The sequence below is a fragment of the Hyaena hyaena genome, unplaced genomic scaffold (assembly GCF_003009895.1).
Source record: "Hyaena hyaena isolate Hyena2069 unplaced genomic scaffold, ASM300989v1 scaffold_321, whole genome shotgun sequence".
NCBI lineage: Eukaryota > Metazoa > Chordata > Mammalia > Carnivora > Hyaenidae > Hyaena > Hyaena hyaena.
The window spans coordinates 1,354,313-1,377,560 of NW_024080953.1; the positions used below are offsets into that span (position 1 = coordinate 1,354,313).

Consider the following 23,248-nt stretch of genomic DNA (forward strand, 5'->3'; position numbering starts at 1 on the left):
TATAACTCAACCAGAGTTACTATAACTCAGCCAGAAATGAAATTTTGGCAGCCAGTAAGAGGCATAAAGTTTCTCACATAAATGAGTGTCAAGAAAAAAGTTACTTTATTCCTTTAGGAGGAAAGCAAGTAAATGTCAGTGATTATATACTAACTTTATACAATTAGTAAAAAATTGCTAAATATTTTTCTCATTTCTACTCATGACTTTTCAAAATTATAAAAAGTAATTTCAGGGGCGCCTGGGTGGCTCAGTCCGTTAAGCGTACAACTTCGGCTCAGGTCATGATCTCACGGTTCTTGGGTTCGAGACCCCGTAGGGCTCTGTGCTAACAGCCAGCTCAGAGCCTGGAGCCTGTTTCAAGATTCTGTGTCTCCCTCTATCTCTGACCCTCCCCCGCTCATGCTGTCTCTCTCTCTCTCTCTGAAATAAATAAAACATTAAAAAAAATTTTTTTAAGTAATTTCAGAAAAGACTGAGTTTGGGGCAAATATGTTAATTAGAAGTACTGAATTAAAGCCGGAGTCAGGATTTTGCCAGTTAATTGCAGTTTTTACCTGCAGTAAAATCTCAATGCGTAGTTCTTAAACTGATCAATTAATTTGAACTATCTCAAATTAACAAATCTCCTTGGCTCCCAAATTCATTTCCAGCCACTACAACTTAAACCAAAAGCCACAGAAAAGCTTCCATAGCTAAAATGTAGAAACATCATTACTTGATATACCTTACTTTTTTCAAGGTTAAAAAAGAAATCAATCCTGTAGGGTAAGCAGGGCAAGTATTATCCATACTTTATGGATGGAGAAACGGAAATCAAACCCCTTGTCCAAGAACAAAGGCTTATTTAATAAGAGAACTCGAGGAAGGATCCAGGGGTTCTGTTTTTCTACTCCAGTTGTCTTTGCATTTTGAAGTCGGCCTGGTAACTTCCGGGCCTTTAAATTCCTGGGATTGCTGTACTGAAGATGACTCATCACTAAATTCCTGTCTTCTCACTGAATCCTGCGGCGTAGAGGGCCCACTCCTAACCTGGGAACCAAGTGGGCGGTGCACCATGACGCGCGAACCCTCGAGGCCAAATAAGCAAACAGTCCTAGGGCTGTTTACCGAGGCAGTCCCTCACTCTGGGGAGAGGTCAATGAGACTTCAGGGACTCTAGACCCTCCGAGGTTCAAAGCACTAGTTACCAGCCATCCGGCCCCTGCTCCCGCCCGCGCCCCAGCTACGCGCTACGCGCCAAGTGAAAAACAGCCCAGCCCCCGAGCGGCGCGCGCACCCCGCCGCCTAGCGTCGCGTGACCCGACGGGGACGCGCGGGTTTAGCGCCTGTCCGCGCCACTTCCGACGCAGCCCTCGGTTCAGGTTCCGGGGCGCGGCGGAGCTCCCGGCCTGTGGGTCGCGCGCGGCGCCCTTCGGTTCCGGGGCCCCGCGCCCCGCGGCGGCCGCCATGGAGGAGGCCGGAGCGGCGGTGGTCTCTGCGGGGGAGGCCGAACTGAACATGTCCCGCCTCAACGTGTCCCCCGAGACGCTGGAGTTGGAGCTGGAGGCGCGGGGCGAGGAGCGGCGCGGCGCCCGGGAGGCGCTGCTCCGGCTGCTGCTGCCTCATAACCGTCTGGTGTCGCTGCCGCGGGCTCTGGGCAGCGGCTTTCCACACCTCCAGCTGTTGGACGTGAGCGGCAACGCGTTGACCGCGCTCGGGCCTGAGCTGCTAGCGCTGAGCGGCCTGCGCACGCTGCTGGCCAAGAACAACCGGCTCGGAGGGCCGGGTGCGCTGCCCAAGGGCCTGGCCCAGTCGCCGCTCTGCCGCAGCCTCCAGATGCTCAACCTCAGCGGGAACTGCTTCCAGGAGGTGCCCGCCTCGTTGCTGGAGCTGCGCGCGCTGCAGACCCTCAGCCTGGGCGGCAACCAGCTACAGAGCATCCCGGCCGAGATCGAGAACTTGCAGAGGTGAGTGGGGCCGTGCCCCCAGAGTCGGGAAGACTGGGGCGGTGTCCGGGAGTCCTGGAGTGCTAGGCCTGGTCTTGGCGCCGTACAGTTGTCACGTAACTGTCGTCTTCCAGGCTCGCCCCTTTAATCTTTGGCAGTGAGCACTGCCCAGCCATCTCAGCGAGTTGTACGTGAAAAAATAAGATCATAGTGTGTGACAGCGTTTGGAATTGTGTTTGCCCCAAGCCGATTTTCGAAGCACTTTTTCTTTTTTTCTTGGTTCCGGGAGAGTGATCCGAACTGAGTAGGTGCTCACACAAATGTAAATCTGAATGGATGCAGTGCCTCTGTACGTGTGCAATTCCCTTTGCCTGGAATGTTGCCTGCACCTGGCAGGCTCCTATTCATCCTTCAGAACCTATCTCCAGGGTTGTGTGTTTTCTTCTTTTACTGCTTCTTGAACAACAATTAGTTGACTAAGCTGTCCTTCCTCCTCTGTACCTCATTCATCCTGCCATTGCATTTACCTTACTGATTATAATTCCTTGTTCACAGGTCCGCCTCATGCACTACATTATTCAGTAAACAAATGTTGAATTAAATGGAAGGAGAAAGGGGCACCTGGGTGACTCAGTCGGTTAAGTGTCCAACTTCGGCTCTGGTCAGGATCTCACGGTTTGTGGGTTCGAGCCCCATGTCGAGCTCCGTGCTGACAGCTCAGCGCCTGGAGCCTACTTCAGTTCTGTGCCTCCCTCTTTCTTTGCTCTTTCCCCACTCATGCTCTGTTTCTCTCTGTCTCTCAAAAATAAGTAAACATTAAAAATTTTTAAAAAACTAAATGGAAGGAGGAAGCAGAGAAATAGGATAGCAAAAGTCTCCTAAAAGTGCTCTGCAGAGGTATGAGAAATAGAGCAAGAGCAAGTGTATTGTCCAAAGTGGAAAAAAGTATCTGTCATCTATAGAATATTTTCATATCCTTTATTGAGTTTCCTGAGATAACAGAGTATTAGAGCTAGAAAGGGTTAAATGTAGTGAAAAGAGCATTGGCATGAGAATAAAAACTCTTGTTGTCCCAGCCTTAGGTAGGTCACTTAACGTATCCTGACCACAGCTTCCTAATCTGCAAAATAAGGCATTTGGACAAGATATCCTTTCATTGACTCATCAACAGACATTTGTGAAGTACTTAATCATGTATTAGGCACTGTCCTAGGTACTGGGGATACAATAATGAACATGATCTGATTCTCATGGAGCTAACACACTAACAGGAGACATTAAGCCACTAACTATAAACCTCATCATTTAGTTACAATTGATATAAGTTATATGAAGATAGATGGAGTGCCTTGAAATGAAATAACAGAGGGAGGTGACTTAGTTTGGTTCTTGAGCAAGTAATCTGAATTGAGCTTTTGAAGGAAGAATAAGAACTAACTCTGAGAGGTGGGATTGGATCAGTCCAGGTAAAAGAAACAGTCATGTAAAAGCCTGAAGGCAAGAGGGACTAAAGGCCAACATTTTGAAAGGAGGACATTGTACTAGAACATAGTGAGAAAGTGGCCAAAAGGCAAAGTGGCAAATGAGAACTTGGACCATTCCCAGGCCATGTTGGATATTCAGGCCAGGGTAAAGTTGGATTTTATTCTAAGTATGAGCAAGAGAGGTTTTTTGTTTTTTGGTTTTATTTAGTTTGTTTATTTATTTATTTATAGACAGAGCAAATGCAAGCAGGGGAGGGGCAGAGAGAGAGAGAATAGAGAATCCTAAGCAGACTCTATGTTGTCAGCACAGAGCCCAGTATAGGGCTCAGTCCCACAACCCTGAGATCATGACCAGAGCCAAAATCAAGAGTCAGAAGCCCAACTGACCAAGCCACCCAGGTTTCCCCACATGAGAGAGTTTTAAACACATCTGTCTTGATGCTGTGCAGTAATGGAGTGGGGAGAGAGTGGAGAGATGAGAAGAGGCTTTGAGGGCTGGGTAGAAGGAGGTCATGCTAGGAGAATAGAGATGGTGGTCACTTACATGTGGATGATGCTAGGAGAGCTAGTAAGAAACAGAAAGGTTGGAAAGAGATTTATACATAAAATTGACGGTCCTTGGTTCCCTCCTAATTTTGAAGTTACATAATTCCAACCTTCTCATTTGAGTCTTCTTAATATACTAGAAAGAGCACAATTATTATTTCCATCACATTGGGGGGAAGGTAGGCAAAATTCATATTTATTGAGTACTTATAATGCTGTAGGCCCTGTAGTAGGGGCTCTAAATATGCTTTTTAATTCTTACCATGCTTCTATGAGATGAGAGGGAGAAACTGAGGCTCTGAGAGGTTAAGTTATAGGATCCCAAAGCCAGTAACTGGTGGAACTGGATTCGATCTCTGGGATCTCTGACTCCAAGCCCAGGAATTTTCCACAGTGACAGAGTGGGGCTAACACCTAATCCTTCTGACTTATGTTGCAAATGTAACCAGGAGGATTGGTCAGAGCTGTTTGCCTGGTTAACCTTGTTTTCTGGGCTAATAAACTGTGCTTTATGGTCATTGTACCTTTGACTCCAGTTGTGCGTAGGATCTTTCTTGTCAGTATTATCATTTTTCAGTTGAATGCTCCATTTCTCTTTACTGATAAGGATCAGTAAAGGTTTAGGCCATGCTCCAAATTTAAATTCTAGTTGAGTGTAGGCTTAAAGGGTCACATAGAAATATAGTCTTAGAAGTAGAAACAACCTGGGCAATGGCTTGATTATCCCTTTTTATAATTTTTTTGTTTTACATTTTACGTTTATTTATTTATTTTGAGAGAGAGAGAGCGAGCGCTATGCGCACAAGTAGGGAAGGGGCAGAGAGAGAGAGGGAAAGGGATCGCAAGCAGGCTCCATGCTGCCAGTGCAGAGCCCCCATCCAGGGCTTGAACCCACAAAACCACGAGATCATGACCTGAGCCGAAACTGAAAGTCAGACACTCAACCAGCTGAGCCACCCAAGCACCCTACTCCTTTTTATTTTTCAGATGAGGACAGTGAGATTTAGTATCGGTCACTTACTTGAAGCCAGTTAATGACAATGAGATTCATGTGGTTCATGTACCTTAAAATAAAGCCTGTGGTGATAGTATTTGCAAATGATTCAATATGAAGGTGCCACCTCAAGAAAACTACTTTCTTTATCCACATTTGTATGGTTCTTAACTTTCTTTCTTTTTAAAAATTTTTTTAAATGTTTATTTTTGAGAGACAGAGACAGCATGAGTGGGTTGGGGCAGAGAGAGAGGAGGAGACACAGAATCCAAAGCAGGCTCCAGGCTCTGAGCTCTGAGCTGTCAGAGCTGTCTGAGTTTGTGGGACTCAAACTCATGAGCCATGAGATCATGACCCGAGCCAAAGTTTGATGCTTAACTGACTGAGCCACCCAGGTGTCCCTGGTTCTTATCTGTGTTTCTCTTCCAGTTTTCTGCCTTTTTGTACAAAACTGTTTCACTATAATTCCATTTCCCTGTAACCAACCATAATGTAGGACTAATTTATATTTTTGTTATTCTTAATGTCATTTTCGTTTGGGTGGAGAAGTAAAACATTTTCTACTTGTACCTGTGGTTAAAGTTACTGGCACTAAGGGACACTTGTGTATTTTCTCAGTGGGTCATGGGCCCTTGCTTGAGAAAAGGCACCTATTTCAGTATCCCTAATGATTGGAGAACCAAAATACTTTCCAAGAAACAAATTTAAGGTTGGTTTGTTAATGCTAAACAGAAAGGAGAGGAAGAATTCTTCTATAAATTCTGTGAATGAGTTTTCTGTTTTCAATATTTGTCAAATACTAAAAAATAAAATTGTTCCAAGCCTTATGAACAGAAGTGCAGTGTTGACAAACACACACCACAAGAACTTTTAAACACTACAGTTTTGATTTAAATTCAACAGTAGTTTCTTTTCTCCTTTCAGAAGCCTGTTTGGAAACAGTAGAGTGTGTTTTAGAAATTTAATTCCCACAAATAATGAAAGGCTTCAAGTCTCTAGAAATTTGGAATTTGTTTGAGCTTCAAAGTGAGAAAATGAGCCTGAAAATATAAATTTAATATGCAGGTTGTGTACTCTGATTAATGGTACCCATCAGTTGCAAAAGAGAATTTATATGATTTTGAAAGAGTGAACTTTTTATATCTTAGAAGATGGAGATACTTTCTGCCAATATCAAGTAACTACTAAGGTTTGGTATCCTTTCTGTCTGTGTACTTCTGTACTCACTCCAAAGCATTGATTGAAGGAGACATTGGGACATAACTCACAACCAGACACTAATTTCTCTTAGTTCTTTACTTAAAACAAATTGTCCTTTTACTTGTGGTTAAAGCAGTCCCTAACCTACAAAGGAGGACAAATCAAGTTAGCAGCAGATCTCGCTACAGAAACCTGGCAGGCCAGAAGGGAGTGGCATAATATATTCAACACTCTGGGGAAAATATGCAGCCAAGAATACTTTATCCAGCAAGGGAGTCATTCAGATTAGGAGAGATAAAAATTTTCCCACACAAACAAACTAAAGGAGTTTGTGACCACTAAACCAGCCCTGCACAAAATATTAAAGGGGACTCTTTGAGTGGAAAAGAAAGACTGAAAGCAACAAAGACTAGAAAAGAACAGAGAACATCTCCAGAAACACCAACTCTACAGGTAATACTAAATTCATATCTTTGAATAATCAATAAGAATGTAAATGGACTAAATTCTCCAATCAAAAGACATAGGGTATCAGAATGGATTAAGAAAACAAGACCCATCTGCATGCAGCCCACAAGAGATTCATTTTTTATTTAAAGACACCTCTAGATTGAAAGTGATGGGATGGAGAACCATTTATCATGCCAATGGACATGAAAAGGAAGCCAGAGTAGCCATACTTATATCAGGTGAACTAGATTTTAGAACAAAGACTGTAACAAGAGATGAAGAAGGGTATTATATCATAATTAAAGGATCTATCCAACAAGAAGATCAAACAGTTGTAAATATCAATGCCCCCAACTTGTAAGCCCACAAATATATAAATCAATTACTAATAAACATAAACCCACTGATAGTAATACAATAATAGTAGGAGACTAACACACCACTTAGAGCAATGGACAGATCACCCAAGTAGAAAATCAATAAGGAAACAATAGTTTTGAATGACATACTGGACCAAATGGCCTTAACAGATATATTCAAGACATTCTATCCTAAAGCAGCTGAATACACATTCTTTTCAAGTGCACACAGAACTTTCTACAGAATAGATCTAAACTGGGTCACAAATCAGGCCTCAACAAATACAAAAAGATCGAGATCATACCACACACATTTTTAGACCACAACACCATGAAACTTGAAATCAACGATAAGGAAAAATTTGTAAAGACCACAAATACATGGAGGTTAAAAAACATCCTACTAAAGAATGAATGGGCTAACCAGGAAATTAAAGAAGAAATTAAAAAGTATAATGAAGCAAATAAAAATGAAAACACAGTAGTCCAAAACCTTTGGGATATAGTGATGGTGGTCCTAAGAGGGAAGCATATTGCAATACAGTCCTATCTAAAAAAGCAAGAAAGGTCTCAAATATACAACCTAACCTAACCTAACCAGCAAAGCTCCTTAATGGAGCTCCAAATGGAATAGCAGATAAAGGGTAAAGCCAGGAGAAGAAGGGAAATAATAAAGACAAATGGAAATAAGTCTTACGGAAATAAACAAAGGTAAAAAACGGGTGCCTGGGAGGCTCAGCTGGTTGAGCATCCAGCTCTTGATCTCATTTCAGGTTTTGATCTCAGGGTCATGAGTTCAAGCCCCACTTGGGGCTCCACACTGGGCATGGAGCCTACTTAAAAAAAAAAAATTAAATAATAATACTAGAAGAAATCAAAAAGGCCAGTAGAACAGATCACTGAAACTAAGCTAGTTCTTTGAAAGGATTAATAAAATTGATAAACTCCTAGCCTGACTTATCAAATAGAAAAGAGAAAGGATCCAATAAATAAAATCACAAGTAAAAGATGAGAGATCACAACCAACAACTCAGAAATACAAACAATTATAAGAGAATATTATGAAAAATTATATGAAAAAAAACTAGGCAATCTGGAAGAAATGGAAAAATTCCTAGAAACATAAAAAATACCAAAACAGAAACAGGAAGAAATAGAAAATTTGAATAGACCCATAACCAGCAAAGAAATTAAAACAGTAATCAGAAATCTCCCAACAAACACATGTCAAGGGTCAAATGGCTTTCCAGGAGAATTCTATCAGGCATTGAAAGAAGAGTTAATACCTAATCTTCTCAAACTGTTCCAAAAAATAGAAATGGAAGGAAAACTTCCAAACTCATTCTACGGGGCCAGCATTACCTTGATTCCAAAACCAGCAAAGACCCCACAGAAAAGAATTATGAGCCAGTATCCCTGATGAACATGGATGCAAAAATTCTCAATAAGATACTGGTAAGTTGAATCCAACAATACATTAAAATAATTATTCACTGCAGTCACGTGGGATTTATATCTAGGCTGCTGGGGTGGTTCAGTATTGCCAAATCAATCAAAGTGATATACCACATTAATAAAAGAAAGGATAAGAACCACATGATTCTCTCAATAGATGCAGAAAAATCATTTGACAAAATACAGCATCCATTCTTGATCAAAACCCTCAACCAGTAGGGATTGATGGAACATACCTCAAGATCATAAAGGCCATATATGAAAAACCCACAGCTAATATCCTCAGTGGGGAACTACTGAGTCTTTCCACTATGGTCAGGAACAAGACAAGGATGTCCACTATTTAACATAGTACTGAAAAATCTTAGTCTCAGCAATCAGACAACAAAAAGAAATTAAAGGTTGGGGCGCCTGGGTGGCTTAGTCAGTTAAGCGTCCGACTTTCGCTTGGGTCATGATCTCACGGTTCGTGGGTTCGAGCCCCGCGTCAGGCTCTGTGCTGACTGCCAACTCAGAGCTTGGAGCCTTTTTCAGAGTCTGTGACTCCCTCTCTCTCTGACCCTCCCCTGCTCACGCTGTCTTTCTCTCTCCTAGAAATAAATAAAAAACATTAAAAAAACATTTAAAAAAAAAAAGAAAGAAATAAAAGGCATCCAAATCTGTAAGGAAGAAGTCAAACTTCCACTAGTCGTAGATGACATGATACTCTATGTAGAAAACCCTAAAGGCTCTACCAAAAAATTGCTAGAACTAATACATGAATTCAGGAAAGTCATAGGATATAAAATAAATGTACAGAAATGTGTTGCATTTCTATACACCAATAATGAAGCAACAGAAAAGGAAAACAAGGAATTGGCCCCATTTGCAATTTAACCAAAAACCATAAGATATCCTAGGAATAAACCTAACCAAAGAGGTAAAAAATCTGTTCTCTGAAACTATGCAACACTTATGAAAGAAACTGAAGAAAACACAAAGAAATGGAAAAGCATTCCATGCTCATAGATTGGAAAAACAAGCATTGTTACAATGTCTATACTACCCATAGCAATCTATACATTTACTGCAATCTCCATCAAAATACCACCTGCATTTTTCACAGAGCTAGAACAATCCTAAAATTTGTATGGAACCACAAAAGACCCTGAATAGCCAAAGCAATCCTGTAAAAGAAAAAAAACGAGGCATCATGATTACAGATTTTAGGCTATGTTATAAAACTGTTATCATTAAGACAGTATGTTACTGGCACAAAAACAGGCACATAGATCAATGAAACAAATAGAAAACCCAGAAATGGACCCACAACTGTATGGTCAACTAATCTTTGACAAAGCAGGAAAGAATATCCAGGGGGAAAAAGTCTCTGACAAATGCTGTTGGAAAAATTGGACAGCAACATGCAGAAAAGTGAAACTGGAGTACTTTTCTCACACCATACACAAAACTAAATTCAAAGTGGATGAAAGACCTAAATGTGAGACAGAAAACCATCAGAATCCTAGAGAACACAGGCAGCAACGTCTGTGACATCAGTCATAGCAACTTCTTGCTAGACCTGTCTCTGGACATGAATGAAACACAACAAAAGAACAGAATTTAAAAAAGGGTATTGAGATACACAGTGGTATTAGAAAACACAAGTTTAAATATATCAACAATCAAGTTGTGTACTATTTATAAGAGTTATACTTAAAATAACCCAGTAAGTTAAAAGTAACAGGATAGGAAAAGATGTATCAAGTAAATCTCTACCATTTTGTGTCTGTGCTGCTGCATTAGACTCCAATCTGTTTTGCTTCCTCTCCTCCCATCATACTCCCCTCTCTGTACCACTTACCAAGCTACTTTCCACACAGTAGCCAAGTGATCTTTCTAAAGTGTAAATCAAGTTAAAAAAAAGTACCCTTTGTTCAGAACTCTTCCTACATAGGGTGAAGTCCTTCCTAAGGCCCAAAGGTCCCTGTGATCTGGCCTTCCCAGGCTACCTATCTGACCTCTGACTACCACTCTGCCACTTCTACCATTCTGATGTACCACACTGGCAACACACCACGCATTTTTCAACCTCAGGGATATTCGTTCTATTCAGATCTCCATTCACATGTCATCTAAGAGAAATCTTTCCTGACCGCCCTGTCTAGGATTTCACTTTGATCACCATCTGATTATCTCACCTTTTCTTTATAACACTTAAACTTATCTGTCATAATCTATACACATTCACTGATTTATTTTCTATCACTAGATTGTAAGATCAAGAAATTGATCTTATTCTCTGGAATAGTGCCTGGCACATGGTAGGTGCCCAGTTCGTATGTGTTAACTAGGTACTTTATATATTATTCCATTTTGAAGAAGAAACTGGGGCATAGTGAGAAAAAGTAACTGGTCTAAATTCTTATTCTGGTGAATGGTGGATTAAATGAAATAAATACTAACAAAAATAAGACCAGGAGGCAGTATTGATAATGAAAAGAAATAAAATTTAAGGCAAAATGGATTAAAAGGGAAAAAGGGAAATGCATCATGTGAGTTAAGGAACAATTCAACAGGATTTATCTGCATTATAGCTCCTGTATTTTCAGGGGGGGAGAACAAAACTTGGTAATTATAAAGGGAAGAAGGAAAAGTATGGTTATGGTAGAAGACTAACCAGCAGCTTATAAGAAGGCCAAATAATGAGAGATGCTGTAAAAATTTTGAATTGCAGTTAATAAGCTCAATCCTAATAACTACACATTCATTTTACACATGTAAAATGTGAACAAAAATAGACCATGCTGCAAGGTTATGCAGAACATATGTTTAACAACAAAGCTCCCAACAAATTAATATGAGAAAGCCATATAACCTATGAGAAAAATGGGTAAAGAATATAAACAGGCAATTCTCTAAAGATACACAAATGGCCAAAAATATACCAAATTCAGTAATAACTAGAGAACTGCAAATTAAAAAAACAAAATGGTATCATTTTTCAAACAAATAGTAACAAAAAAATAAGACAGATGATGATAATAGTAAGTGTTGGCAGATTTACATGGTCAGAAGTGCCCTTAAGTGCTAATTGTGGATTTGTAAAGCTATAGCTCTGCAGAGTAACTTGGCTTTACCTTTTAACATTACACTTTTAAACTGATACCCTAAAAATTTACCCTGGAATTCTGATTTAGTGAATTTGGATGGGGCTTGGATTTTGTAGCTTTAGAAATATGCCAGGGAATTCTTACCCTGGAAGTTTGGATATACTTTAGTAGGTATTTTCTCCCACGTTTAAAGGTGTCTTCAAAGAATGCTAGTGTCTACTGAGTTAGCAGATTTAACAGGAAGACAAAAGTAACAGTAATGAAAAAGATCTGTATGTATACATTTTAATTATATTTATGTACATTGTAAGAAATGATTCTGCCACTTCCTGCATAAATCTTTTGGAGAGATTCATCTCTCTTTTGGTGAGATACAATTATCACCACAAAAAGTAGCAGTACATTTTGGTGCAATACATTTTATGTCTGAAATGTTGTTAACTTGATGGAAAATAAAATGACTATCTAAAACTTTAATTTCATGATAGTGGTCAGTTTTACGTAATTTATTTAGATAATTCCTGAAGAATGCATTTGTGATAGTAAGAACAAATAAGAAATGTAGAGTTCAGCCATGTTTTTCCACTATTTTAGAAAAAGGTTAATGGTTTTCCCATTGCCTCACAGTGCATCGAATCCAAACCTACCATCATGGAACTCGGGCTTCATGTAATCTGGCTTTCCTTCAGCCGTATCTCTGGGTTCTTCAACATGAATTCTCTTCTATGTTGAAAGATGTGTTCTTTGTCCCATAAAAGCTCTCCCCTCCAACCTGAAGTATCTTCTTCATCTGCACGGGCTAAATTCATGGTCCAGCTGAAGTCACACTTTTGCAAAACCTGTCCCAGTCTCTACTACTGTGTCCTTTTCTTCTCTACTTTTTAAATTCCTCTATCATTTAAGGACTGTTCTGTATACTTTGGTATTTTAATCATGTTATACTATTTTTGGCCTTGTTTTGTGTTTAATTATAATCATGTCTAACAACGTCTAACCTACTTACCTGTCCTATAAGTTCCCTGAAGATTATTTTATTTCTCTAGAGACCATATATACAGCACATAGCACATCCCTAAGTAAAACATTTGCTGAATGAATAAATAAAATGTGTTTTCTGTAAAGACAGTATGATTTCTTGTCCAATTTTTGTTTGTTTACATTTGTTTTTGTTTATTTGTTTTTACAGTTTAGAGTGTTTATATCTTGGAGGAAACTTCATCAAAGAAATCCCACCAGAATTAGCAAATCTGCCTTCTCTAAGTTACTTGGTATTATGTGACAACAAAATCCAAAGTGTGCCTCCTCAGCTTTCACAGTGAGTAGTTTCAGACAATCTGAGTACACATAGAGATCCATGCTTAGGAATTTTTATCCTAAGTATTCATCGCATGTATTTTATGTGTAGAAGAGAATTAGGTATTCTCAAAGTAAATGATACATGAGAATTATAATTCTGAGGTTTGCTGTGAGTTGCTTATTTTTAACACTACTTTTAAATGCCTTGGTTTAATCCTCAAAATATTTGGTTAGCCGGTTTTCTCTAATCAAAAATAGAGTAACTTGGCATAGATTTCTCCAGGTTTTATGGAATTTTAATTGATTTTATATTTGATATGAAGCATTCTTTTCCTGATGAAATAGTGTGAAAGAACTTGATTTCTGTTGCATTTTAAATCTTTCTTCTTGTAGGTGTCTGAATGATAAGGCAGACTAAAAAAATCTTTAAGTCTACCATTTGTATCAGCCTAGCATATCAGAATACTAATTCTGCACTCTTTAAGATTCCATGGGCAAGTGTCATTTCATGATATTTACAAGTCTGCACACTGATCAAGTTTCAGCTCCTTTTTATTTTACTTCCATTGACTTTAATTGCTCATTCTCATAGGGAAATCAAGTTCTTTGCTTAACTTTCTTGGTCGTTAGCTTCCTCCCTGCCATTGATTATTTTTTGTACTACATTCATTGTAGGTTGCATTCGCTTCGTTCCCTCAGTCTTCACAATAACTTGCTGACATACCTGCCTCGAGAGATCCTCAATCTTATTCATTTGGAAGAATTGAGTTTGCGAGGAAATCCATTGGTTGTTCGTTTTGTTAGAGATTTAACCTATGACCCTCCAACTCTCCTGGAATTAGCTGCACGGACGATTAAAATTCGAAATATTTCTTACACTCCCTACGATCTTCCTGGGAATCTTCTTAGATACTTGAGTTTAGCCAGCAACTGCCCAAACCCGAAGTGCGGAGGTAAGTTCATTCAGTGTATATGCTTCCTATTCATTTAGCTTTTTTTTATAGTGATGATCTAAGTGTTTTTAATTAGTTGTCTTCTTTCAGAGAAAGGGATTTAATCTCTGTTTCCCTCATCCTTTCACCTTTTTATCAGAAAGTAAGACATTTCTCCCACCTCTCCCTCCCTGCCTTCCTTTTTGTTTTTTGTTGGCTTTTGTTTGTTTGTTTTTGTTGGTTTGTTTGTTTTACAATTCATACAGAAGGGCAATACCCAAAAAGTCTCAGCATGTCTTTGAACTGTCATAAGATAGTAGAGTAAGACAGTAAAATGAGAGGAAACACAAAAGAAGCATTAAACAAACAGTCCTAAGAGTTAAAATTGGTTTTTTAAGTTTATTTATTTATTTTGAGAGAGAGGGAGAGACAGAGAGAGAGTGAACAGGGAAGGGGCAGAGAGACAAGGAGAATGACAATCCCAAGCAGGCTTCATACAGTCAGCACAGAGCCTGACACAGGATTCAAACTCACAAACCGTTAGATCATGACCTGAGCTGAAACCCAAGAGTTGTACGCTTAACTCACTGAGCCACCCAGGCACCTCAACGGTCCTAACATTTTAAAAAGAGTCTCCAAAATGTTTAGCCACCTTTCATATTTATTTAAAGGACATTTTTGTAGACCCACTTTTCTGAGTATCCTGTACCTTCATAGAGTATGATTCAGGATGTAGAAGAATGGGCTGAATGTGCCAGTTTTTGGAATGTACTCTGGACTTATATATTCTTATAAATCCATGGCTCAAAATTTCTTAAGTTTAGGGTATTTAGAGAGAATTAAAGAAATGGTATACTGTAAGGCAGAGTAAAATAGAAAATCAAAGTACTCTTGGAAATCAGTGGAGGGAGAGAGTATATTTGGTCTGGAAAAAATAAGCTGATTCTTGAAATATGAGTTGAATTTTCATATGGTAAAATTGAGGATAGGAAACTTCAGTTGGAGAGAGCAAAATTGGAGACAAAATAATATGGAGTTTGAGTAATAATTTGGCTCAAATGTGCAGGTAGGGAAGTAATGAGAGAGGAGTAAAAGATATATTGAGGCCTAGTTATGAAGGGCCTGAAGTGTCAGGGTGTGTGGGTGGGAGCTGGTGACTGATAGCAGGTCATTTTATTTTGGCTCTCTCATAAAAGACTGCTTCTTAAAAATCCAATCTAGGGGCTACAAAAAGGTTTTTACTGTTGTAGGAGAAATGTAAGTTCTAAGGAAATGGTGCATAATGATGATCAGAGTCAGGTGGATTTTCCCTGGAAGTCGTATTGTGTCTTAAACTGTTTGAAGGTTAAAAGAGAGAAAAGGATTTAAGTTCCTCAAAGAATATTAAAAAATAAAAGCAACACTATTGGTTTAAAAAAGAAAAAAAATAAAAAGACAATACCCTAGACCATTTCTGGCCACTCACTTTTAGAAATAGAAGGTGCTGTGCTGTGCCAAATTAGACGTGCTTACGCTCTTCTCTGTAGGTCTCCTGTCCCAAGTTGGCTTTGACAGTGGTAAGGGACTTTGACAGTGGTATCCTTTTAAAATGATTTTTTAAATGACTTCTTTAGTATGTTGGCATGTTCTTTGTCTCAGGAACAAAAATATTTTTTAAACTATTAGCTTAGAAGTTGAGATTATACATAAATTGAACCATTGACGTTTTCTCCCTCAGACTCATTAGCTCTTGAACCCTAATTTAAATAAAAGTAAATTTATATTTTGTGAGTTTTTTTTGTCTTTGTAGAGTCTGAGATCTCAGAAATGACAAGGTAGTATTATACAGTTTTAGCTCATGGTAACTCTATAATGCTTTATTTTATTACTTCCATCTGTTTTTAGGCTGCTAACACATTTTAGGGAATTTATTATCAGTACTAATTGACCACTTTATTGCATTTATTTTCTTTCCTAAATTGTTCAAAGTGAAATACCATGAAATCCCCTTTTTAAACTATGAATTAATTCTTACAGGATCAGAAAAATTTTAAGTTAATGGGAAAGGTATTAGGAAAAAGATCATTGTTAGAAATCATTGTTTCTCCTTTCCTTGAACCACATCTTTTTTTTGTAGTCTCTTGTGTGATACACACAGAGTAGTTGGTACCAGAGGAATCTTAGAGAATAGAGGCTGAGATCCGCTGTAGAAAGGTGATGGGACCCAGAGTTGTAGATGGTCCAGTTAATATTGAACCCTGAGCCACAGCAACCTCTGCTTTCCTCTCAGCTTTAGCCGTATTTTTACTTAGCTGAAAGGCCCAAGTTTCAGGAGCACTAAAGTAGAAATCAAAAAAGGGAATACTCATTTCAGTCTGCCTAACAATATATAATTGTGTGAGAATCAAGTGAAATCATTAATGAAACCGCTTTGAAACCTGTAGATTCAGAAGCTGTGGAAATGTAAAATGGCATTTTGCCTTCCCAGTACATAATGAACAGGAGTACCAGAAGTCATTTCCTTCCTGCAAATTTTGTATATGACAACTAATCTCTTATGATCATTATTAAAGGAGTTTTGTGGGCTTTTTTTTTTTAAGTTTCTTGACTGAAGGGTAGTACCAAGGAGTGGCTTGGAGGACAGAGGAAGAACATGGTGGGTATCCTGTAATTTCTCCCTCAGCCACTGTCCACCAAGTCACACAGAGAAAACAAGCTAATAAGTAAACAGTAGCCTTTTAATGCCAGCTCCCTTTAAGATAAATCTTTTCTGGCCTTCTCTTTGGAACCAAATTGCCATCCCTAAGACCTACTGATATTTCTCTAAACACCTATAGAAGCAACTATTGCTTCTGCTTAGAAGAGAAGACTGTATAGGACTTGGCTTCAGAATGCTGGAGAAGGGTTGAAAAAGAAATGGCTCTTTGCTTTCTAATGATTATTTTGTACTTAATTCCTTCTTCTCTCCAGGAGTCTACTTTGACTGCTGTGTCAGACAAATTAAATTTGTGGACTTCTGTGGGAAGTACCGCCTCCCACTGATGCACTACTTATGTTCCCCAGAGTGCTCTTCCCCTTGCAGTTCCGCCTCTCACAGCTCCACATCCCAGAGCGAATCTGACTCAGAGGACGAAGCTAGTGTTGCTGCACACAGAATGCAGAAAGTTCTTCTTGGTTGAAAAGAATGCAGGGTTGTGTGAAACACCGAAAGAACTGAGCAAAAGTGGTTAGAAAAGAAAATAGACTTTGAAGTTTACTGGAAACCGTATCTTCATCTTGAATGTCTGTGAAAGAGTCGGAGATGACGGAAAAGATTTTGGATTTCATCTTCCTATTCAGCAGGAATGAGTCCAGTTCCATGTTTGGATTCTTTGAATATAATTCACTCTGAATGGCAGTTTCAAATTTAGCTGATTCTTTGCAGTTTTCACTCAAGTTTTGCATGAATCACACAGCACAATGGAGCATTCTGAAGAGCAGTGTTAAAATAAACTATGAGTGGTGTGACTTGTGACAGTTGAGATGAAGAAAGAAGTGATCAGAGCTGTAATTATTACCAGAGTTGTCCTTGGGTTTAGACTGAACACTATCCTATAATAGGATAGGCCCTCCCTTCTTGTATTGCCTGTGTGTCTAGATTACAGAGCTATTCAGATAAGTTCACAGATGGTTACATAGGACCTAACCCTTTCTTACCTACTAACTGGTAAAGTAAGGGATATTACTTTTAAGTGGGATTTTAAAACATTTCAGTTCTGCTCTTTTGTTCTATAGGATTGTGGTTTCCTTTTCTGTAATCCAGCAGTGACTGTTATAGTGCCTTAATCCTAGCAAGATTTTAGAAATTTATTCAAGGAATGATGCCAGAGCAGAGCATGACATACTATGCAGACCACTTTAAAATATGCTTTAACAGAAGAGGTAAACAGTTGTATAATCTGACATCAGAGCTAATGGCCACCTTAACTTGAAATTTTTGTTTAAACATGAAGTGATCCCTTGTAAGCAATCACTTACATTTAATGGGAGGCAATAGTCTTGATTAATCTTTTCATCATAAAACAGATAATAGCTTTTGATTTAAAAATCTGTCAGATTTCTTTTGACTGAAAAGAGATGTAAGCTCAGAAAGCTTCTTTGTATCTTGCATTAAAGGAGTGGGAAGATGATTTAAAAATTTTTAGGTCAGGTCTGACTCCTTTGCCTGTGTGTACTGAACTGTAACTTTCTGTATATTTTAAATAAAAACTAGAAAACTATCAAAACAAGCCAAATAAAATTGTGGGCAATAGTCATTTGTACAAAGACTTTAAAGCAGCCTTTAAATTGTGTGAAATAGAGCAATTTCTAAAACTAGTTTAATCATAGAATACTTTATGAAAGTAATGTATTGATAACATAAGAAATTTATTAAATATATCTAAAGTATAGCAGAAAAATGTTTCATAAATTAATTGCTATTAGAAATGACCAAATTTTTATAAACTAGTTTAATATGCAGTAAAAATTGAATGATAGTACAATTATTAGTTGATATTATAAAATGCACAACACATACTACAGTCATTAGGGAACTGACCAATAATAATATGATGTTTTGTTGGTGAATGTTACCTATACAGTAATACGCAGGTCAGAAACACATTGGAACATCAGAGAATCTCCTTTCCGACTTCCTGGCATTCATGACTGGGGCACACCATTTCTTAAAAGCACATTGTTATGTAATAATAGTATGTCCATTTTTTAAGTTTTTGTCTTACATGTTATTTTATTTTATTTTAGAAAATATACTGTAGGGTAGTTCAGAGTTTATTTTGTTATTCATGAAACATCATGAGAGTTTCATGACTGCAGTTGTGAAACGCTGCTATAGAGTGAATCCCTTCACCTTGTTATAATGTAGTGAGATTCTTTTTTACTTTTGATTCAGAAATTTTCTATGTCTATAGAAGTAATCTAGTATGTTTCTGCTGCCTAGCAATGTAGTATATGGGTCATTATATCATAAAATGGAAGTAAGGAAAGTCTTTGTTTACTTTTCCACTTGAGCCACAGCAAGCTGCATACTACAAAATTATGAAAGGTAAAGATGACTTAGGCAGTGCCTAAGCGGCAAGCCCAGAATGTTTGTAACTGACTTAGTTAATATCAGTACATAAAATATTTTCATAGAACATAATGTATTCATGGTAATATACTCAAATCTATAGGACCAAATTTTTCTGGCTTAAATGCCTAAGTTTACTTACTAATTTATTACCAGCTTGACCTAAGCAACAGCTTGGGTAATCTTCTCAGAGTTAGTCTTTGTAAAATAAATGGGTAGATATGTCAGTATAGTATTTAACAATACTTACATCTTTTCAGCTTCCCAGAAAGAAGTTATACTGATTGATCTTTTACAGATGTAAACAGGTCCAACCAGAAACAGTTTCTGACCTTTGCTATATATGCAGATGTATACCATAATATACAACAAAATGTTTGTTGTACATGGACATTTGAAAATCTAAGATCAGTGTGCAGCTGTCTATAGTGACTTTTACAAAACTCTGCATTTCAGTTGTTAGTTTTATCTTTTTTTTCTTTTTGGAGTTAAAATGGCAGTGTTGTAGAGGGACCTTGGGCTAGTCTTGTACCTTAAACACAGATCAATATCTGTTTTCTTTTTAAACTTTGACTTAACCTTTTATAAGAGCTGCTAATAATTTCTAAGATTTTTTTGTTTCTCTTCTCTACCTTATCTTTTTTCATAACTGGTGATTGGTAGAAATTAGCCAGAAGATGAGATACAAGGGACTTGATAATTTAGAAACCAGATAATCCAATTCCTGAGTAATATAGCTGTATATTTTAAATGGCAGTCTCTCTCTTTAATTGCTAAGTCATCTGTTTGTGTTTAAACTAGTGAATAAACTTTATTTTTTGAGATTAATAAAAGCTGCACTAATTTTCATGGTGAAGTAAGTTTTTGATACTGCTTTAATTTTAGTGACCAGAACTTCTGTATATAAAACTACATAACCACAGCATTAATGTGTTTAGAATGGAATTCTTAAGTGTTAATATTTGAAATGGATGTGGGTATATTGAACATTTTTAGTAATCTTTATTCTTAGAATCCAGTTCTCAGTGTCACTAACTCAGTTTGAATAGTCCTAGGATTTTAGGAAATAAAAAGATTAGCTGATAAAACATTTTGCTTCCATGGTGCTGGGGATTGGCTGACCTAATGACAAGCTAGTCAAGGTTCTTGTTTTTCTTGTGTTTAAGCACCAGAGGTAGATCTGAGGCTTACTGTGCATATTTTACTTCTATATGTGTGCCAGAGGAGTCTCTTATTCTGAAATTTTCTACTCTTTGGAACTTTAAGTTACCAAATTTAAAAATAAAGATGCATTGTAAACTGTACCTCAAATTTGAGAAATTTTTATGTTGATATAAGGTTAAAGGCAGTCCACACTAGTGCAGTATAATACTGCAGACCAATTCTACCAAACGTTGTAAATATCAGTTTAAGCAAAGAGTAGGAAAAGGCTGATTGCTGGAGTGTTAACTGAAATAAATCTTTAAAAGTAACAAAGGGCAGGAAAAGAGAAGTCACCAGACACCCCAGGATAGCCCTGAGCCAAGAAAGTTCTTTAAAGTAATGGTGAAATGTTTCAAAATCATGTGGCCCATTGACAACAGTCTGAAAGTCTTTATCACTAAGTTTCTTTGGTTTCTGCTATTGGGAGATTATCCACATCTTTCCATAAGGATGAGCCAGCATAGGATTTTCATACAGCCAATTTGCTCTTTCCAAAGGGAGAAAGTAATACCTCATTAACCTGGAATTTATGGTACAGCCTTGGTTAGTGTTTACCTTTTCACTATGTAAAAAAGAAAAAAATACTAAGCAAATAGTTAGTGCAAATAAAGTTTGATCTTTTAAAGCATTATAGCAATTGATTTATAAAAAGTTATTCTAAATAATAAAACCCTTTGTAGGCAAAACATCAGTTATAGGATGTGTATATAATTAGTTAAGCTGCATTTATTTAGAAATACCTAATTTTTACTTAAATGACCCTCTTTCTTCTTATCCAAAGTAGAGATTTTATTATGTTAGTATAAATATTACTCCCCATTTAGTTCAAAATAGTCAGGTTTTAAAAGTTGTGCTGCGTGTTAACAATAAAAGCTCATATGTATGTTTTTAGGTAACGTGATCTGTGAAACATAGTTCTGATTCTGTCTGTACAGAAAAGAAGTACTTGACTGTCACTGTTCCTGTATTAAGCACCATACTCTGTATAACATTAATGTGATGAATTTAATAGAATCCACTTTTGTATTTTCATTATAGCCATGATCATTTTTTTAAATAGTTTATTGTCAAGTTGGTGATCTTTTTAAAGGAAGCGGTGTCTTCATTTGTGCTCAGAAAGTGTGTGCCTTAAATCCTTCATTGTAGACCCAAAGTTTGGGGCACTATGTCATGTAGTAAGTTGTTTATGATAGCCTAATGACCTTTTGCATTTGACTTGAGGGAGGTAGACTGTGAGTGACCTGAGGGATTCCTTCCCCTAAAACAGGGTCTAATGTCTATGAATCATGCATACTATGGGAGAACGTCAAGCCATAAGGATCAGGGTCCTCTGAAACAAAATCAGTGAAAGGTATATTCTTTTTTATATTATTTTATGAAGAAAATTTATCTGTTACTGCTAAGGGTGAGAGCAGTTTCTAACCAAGTTCATATTAATAGCATGATATAAAGGTTTTATTGCTGTGAGACCTAGGATATTTTGTTAAAGGTTTCCTTTTAACACTAGGTTGCAAGGGGCTATGTTTTAACATTTTTCATGTAAATATCTCCATTTTTCTGTCTCTGCATGGTCCATATTTGTTAAGAATTGATATAGAAAATAACAGTTCACTAACAACAAACATTATTGAATTATTACTCACAGGGTAATACTGATTTGGGTGCTACTAGACTTTTACCTGGGATTTGTTAGTCTTAATTTGTCCTAAGGTACAGTATTCAATCTAGTAAATATTAAAACGTACTAGTTTAATGAAGGTTATTTATATACCATTGTACCAGAGCCATGGTTGGATTGACTGTGTGCATTCATCAGAACTTACTTTCTTTGGCTGTGAATAAATGAGATAAAACTGTTTTATTCTAAATTGTAGGTAGAAGAAACTGGGATAAGATTGAAAGTGCTATTGCTGTTACTACAAAAACATTACTAAATTGGTTAGTTCTGTCTACAACTGATGTTTTAAGAGAATTCTTTTAAATGGTTGACATTGATGTGGTCATTGGTGTGATGTATGTTATTTAGAAGGAACATTAACTTCAACAATCACAACAGTTTAAACATGGAGAAACCGTGCCTATAATTTTGTTATAAAAATGTTTGTTGCATTTCTGAGCCCACTTTGTATTCATGAGAAACAAAAATATAACGGGAGAAATATTTTAAATTACCAATATTTTAACTTTTTATAAAGTTTGGGACTTTAAAGTATCAACAAAGGATATTGAAAATATATATACTTTTGCTTTAGTCAAATTACTTTTCATTGTCTGATTTCTTAATTTTATCTTTTTGAAATCTTGTGAATTAAGACTATATCTATAAATATATAGATATTTAAAACTTAATGAAAACAATAAATGTAATTCAGCAACATGATTCAACAATTAAATTTTCTTTTCAGAATAAGATATAGTTAAGTGTGTCAAATTTATATATTACTTTGTAATGGTAAATGCTCTAAAAATATGTTTAAGCTACTTCAATTCTATACCTCCTTTTTTCCCACAGGAAACACAAGAGAATATGATGTCATATTAACCATCTGTGTGAATTTTGCCTTATTAAACATTGTGCCTTATTTTATTAAAAGCGCTTTCTTGGAATTTGATTCTGTATTTTGGAAAAGTGGAAGTATTTTAATTTAATTGAACTTGTAGAAAATCTAAAATCCTTATAATTTGGATTATACCAAATGTTGGTATTTGCCTGCTTACTTGCTGTACCACTGCTCATCTATTTGTTGAACTTTTTCAGGACATGAATACATACATTAAATTAAACATAAATTAGCGTTTACTCTCTATGCTAGATGCAAAGGATAAAAGATGAATTAGACCAGGTACCTTTCTACTACAGTTATTTTGCTTCCACAGTAAGAAGTTGGTGAGGTCCTTTTGCTAATGAAGGTCAGGTACTCAATTTCATTTAGTCCAGAATCAAACAATCTTAACATGGAGTAGTATAGTAACTACAGCACACTAATATTAACAGTATTTAGTATTGTTCTTTAGTGCCATTATTTTGGTGACCCTATAACACCTGACATTTTTCTAAATTCCAAAATTTGTAAGAATATAGGGGTTGGTTAGGAGTTGAGCTAAGCAGAGTGGGTAGGAAAGACACACTCTTTGCAAAACCAGGTAAATGTTTCAAATTTGCTGAGATGGAGAAAGCTTAACACTTCCCTGGTTAATATATAAGAGGGCTTCTTGGTTA

At 37.2% G+C, this 23,248-nt stretch overlaps 1 protein-coding gene across 1 annotated transcript; it reads left to right on the forward strand.

The window, feature by feature from the left end:
* The first annotated feature begins 1,157 nt into the window (after nucleotides 1–1,157).
* Nucleotides 1,158–22,205, forward strand: LRRC58 (leucine rich repeat containing 58). The gene is made up of 4 exons (XM_039248883.1): nucleotides 1,158–1,949; nucleotides 12,695–12,823; nucleotides 13,480–13,757; nucleotides 16,686–22,205. Exons 1-4 carry the CDS (start codon nucleotides 1,450–1,452, stop codon nucleotides 16,892–16,894), a joined length of 1,116 nt encoding a protein of 371 aa, XP_039104814.1. The 5' UTR covers nucleotides 1,158–1,449; the 3' UTR covers nucleotides 16,895–22,205.
* Nucleotides 22,206–23,248: the final 1,043 nt, after the last annotated feature.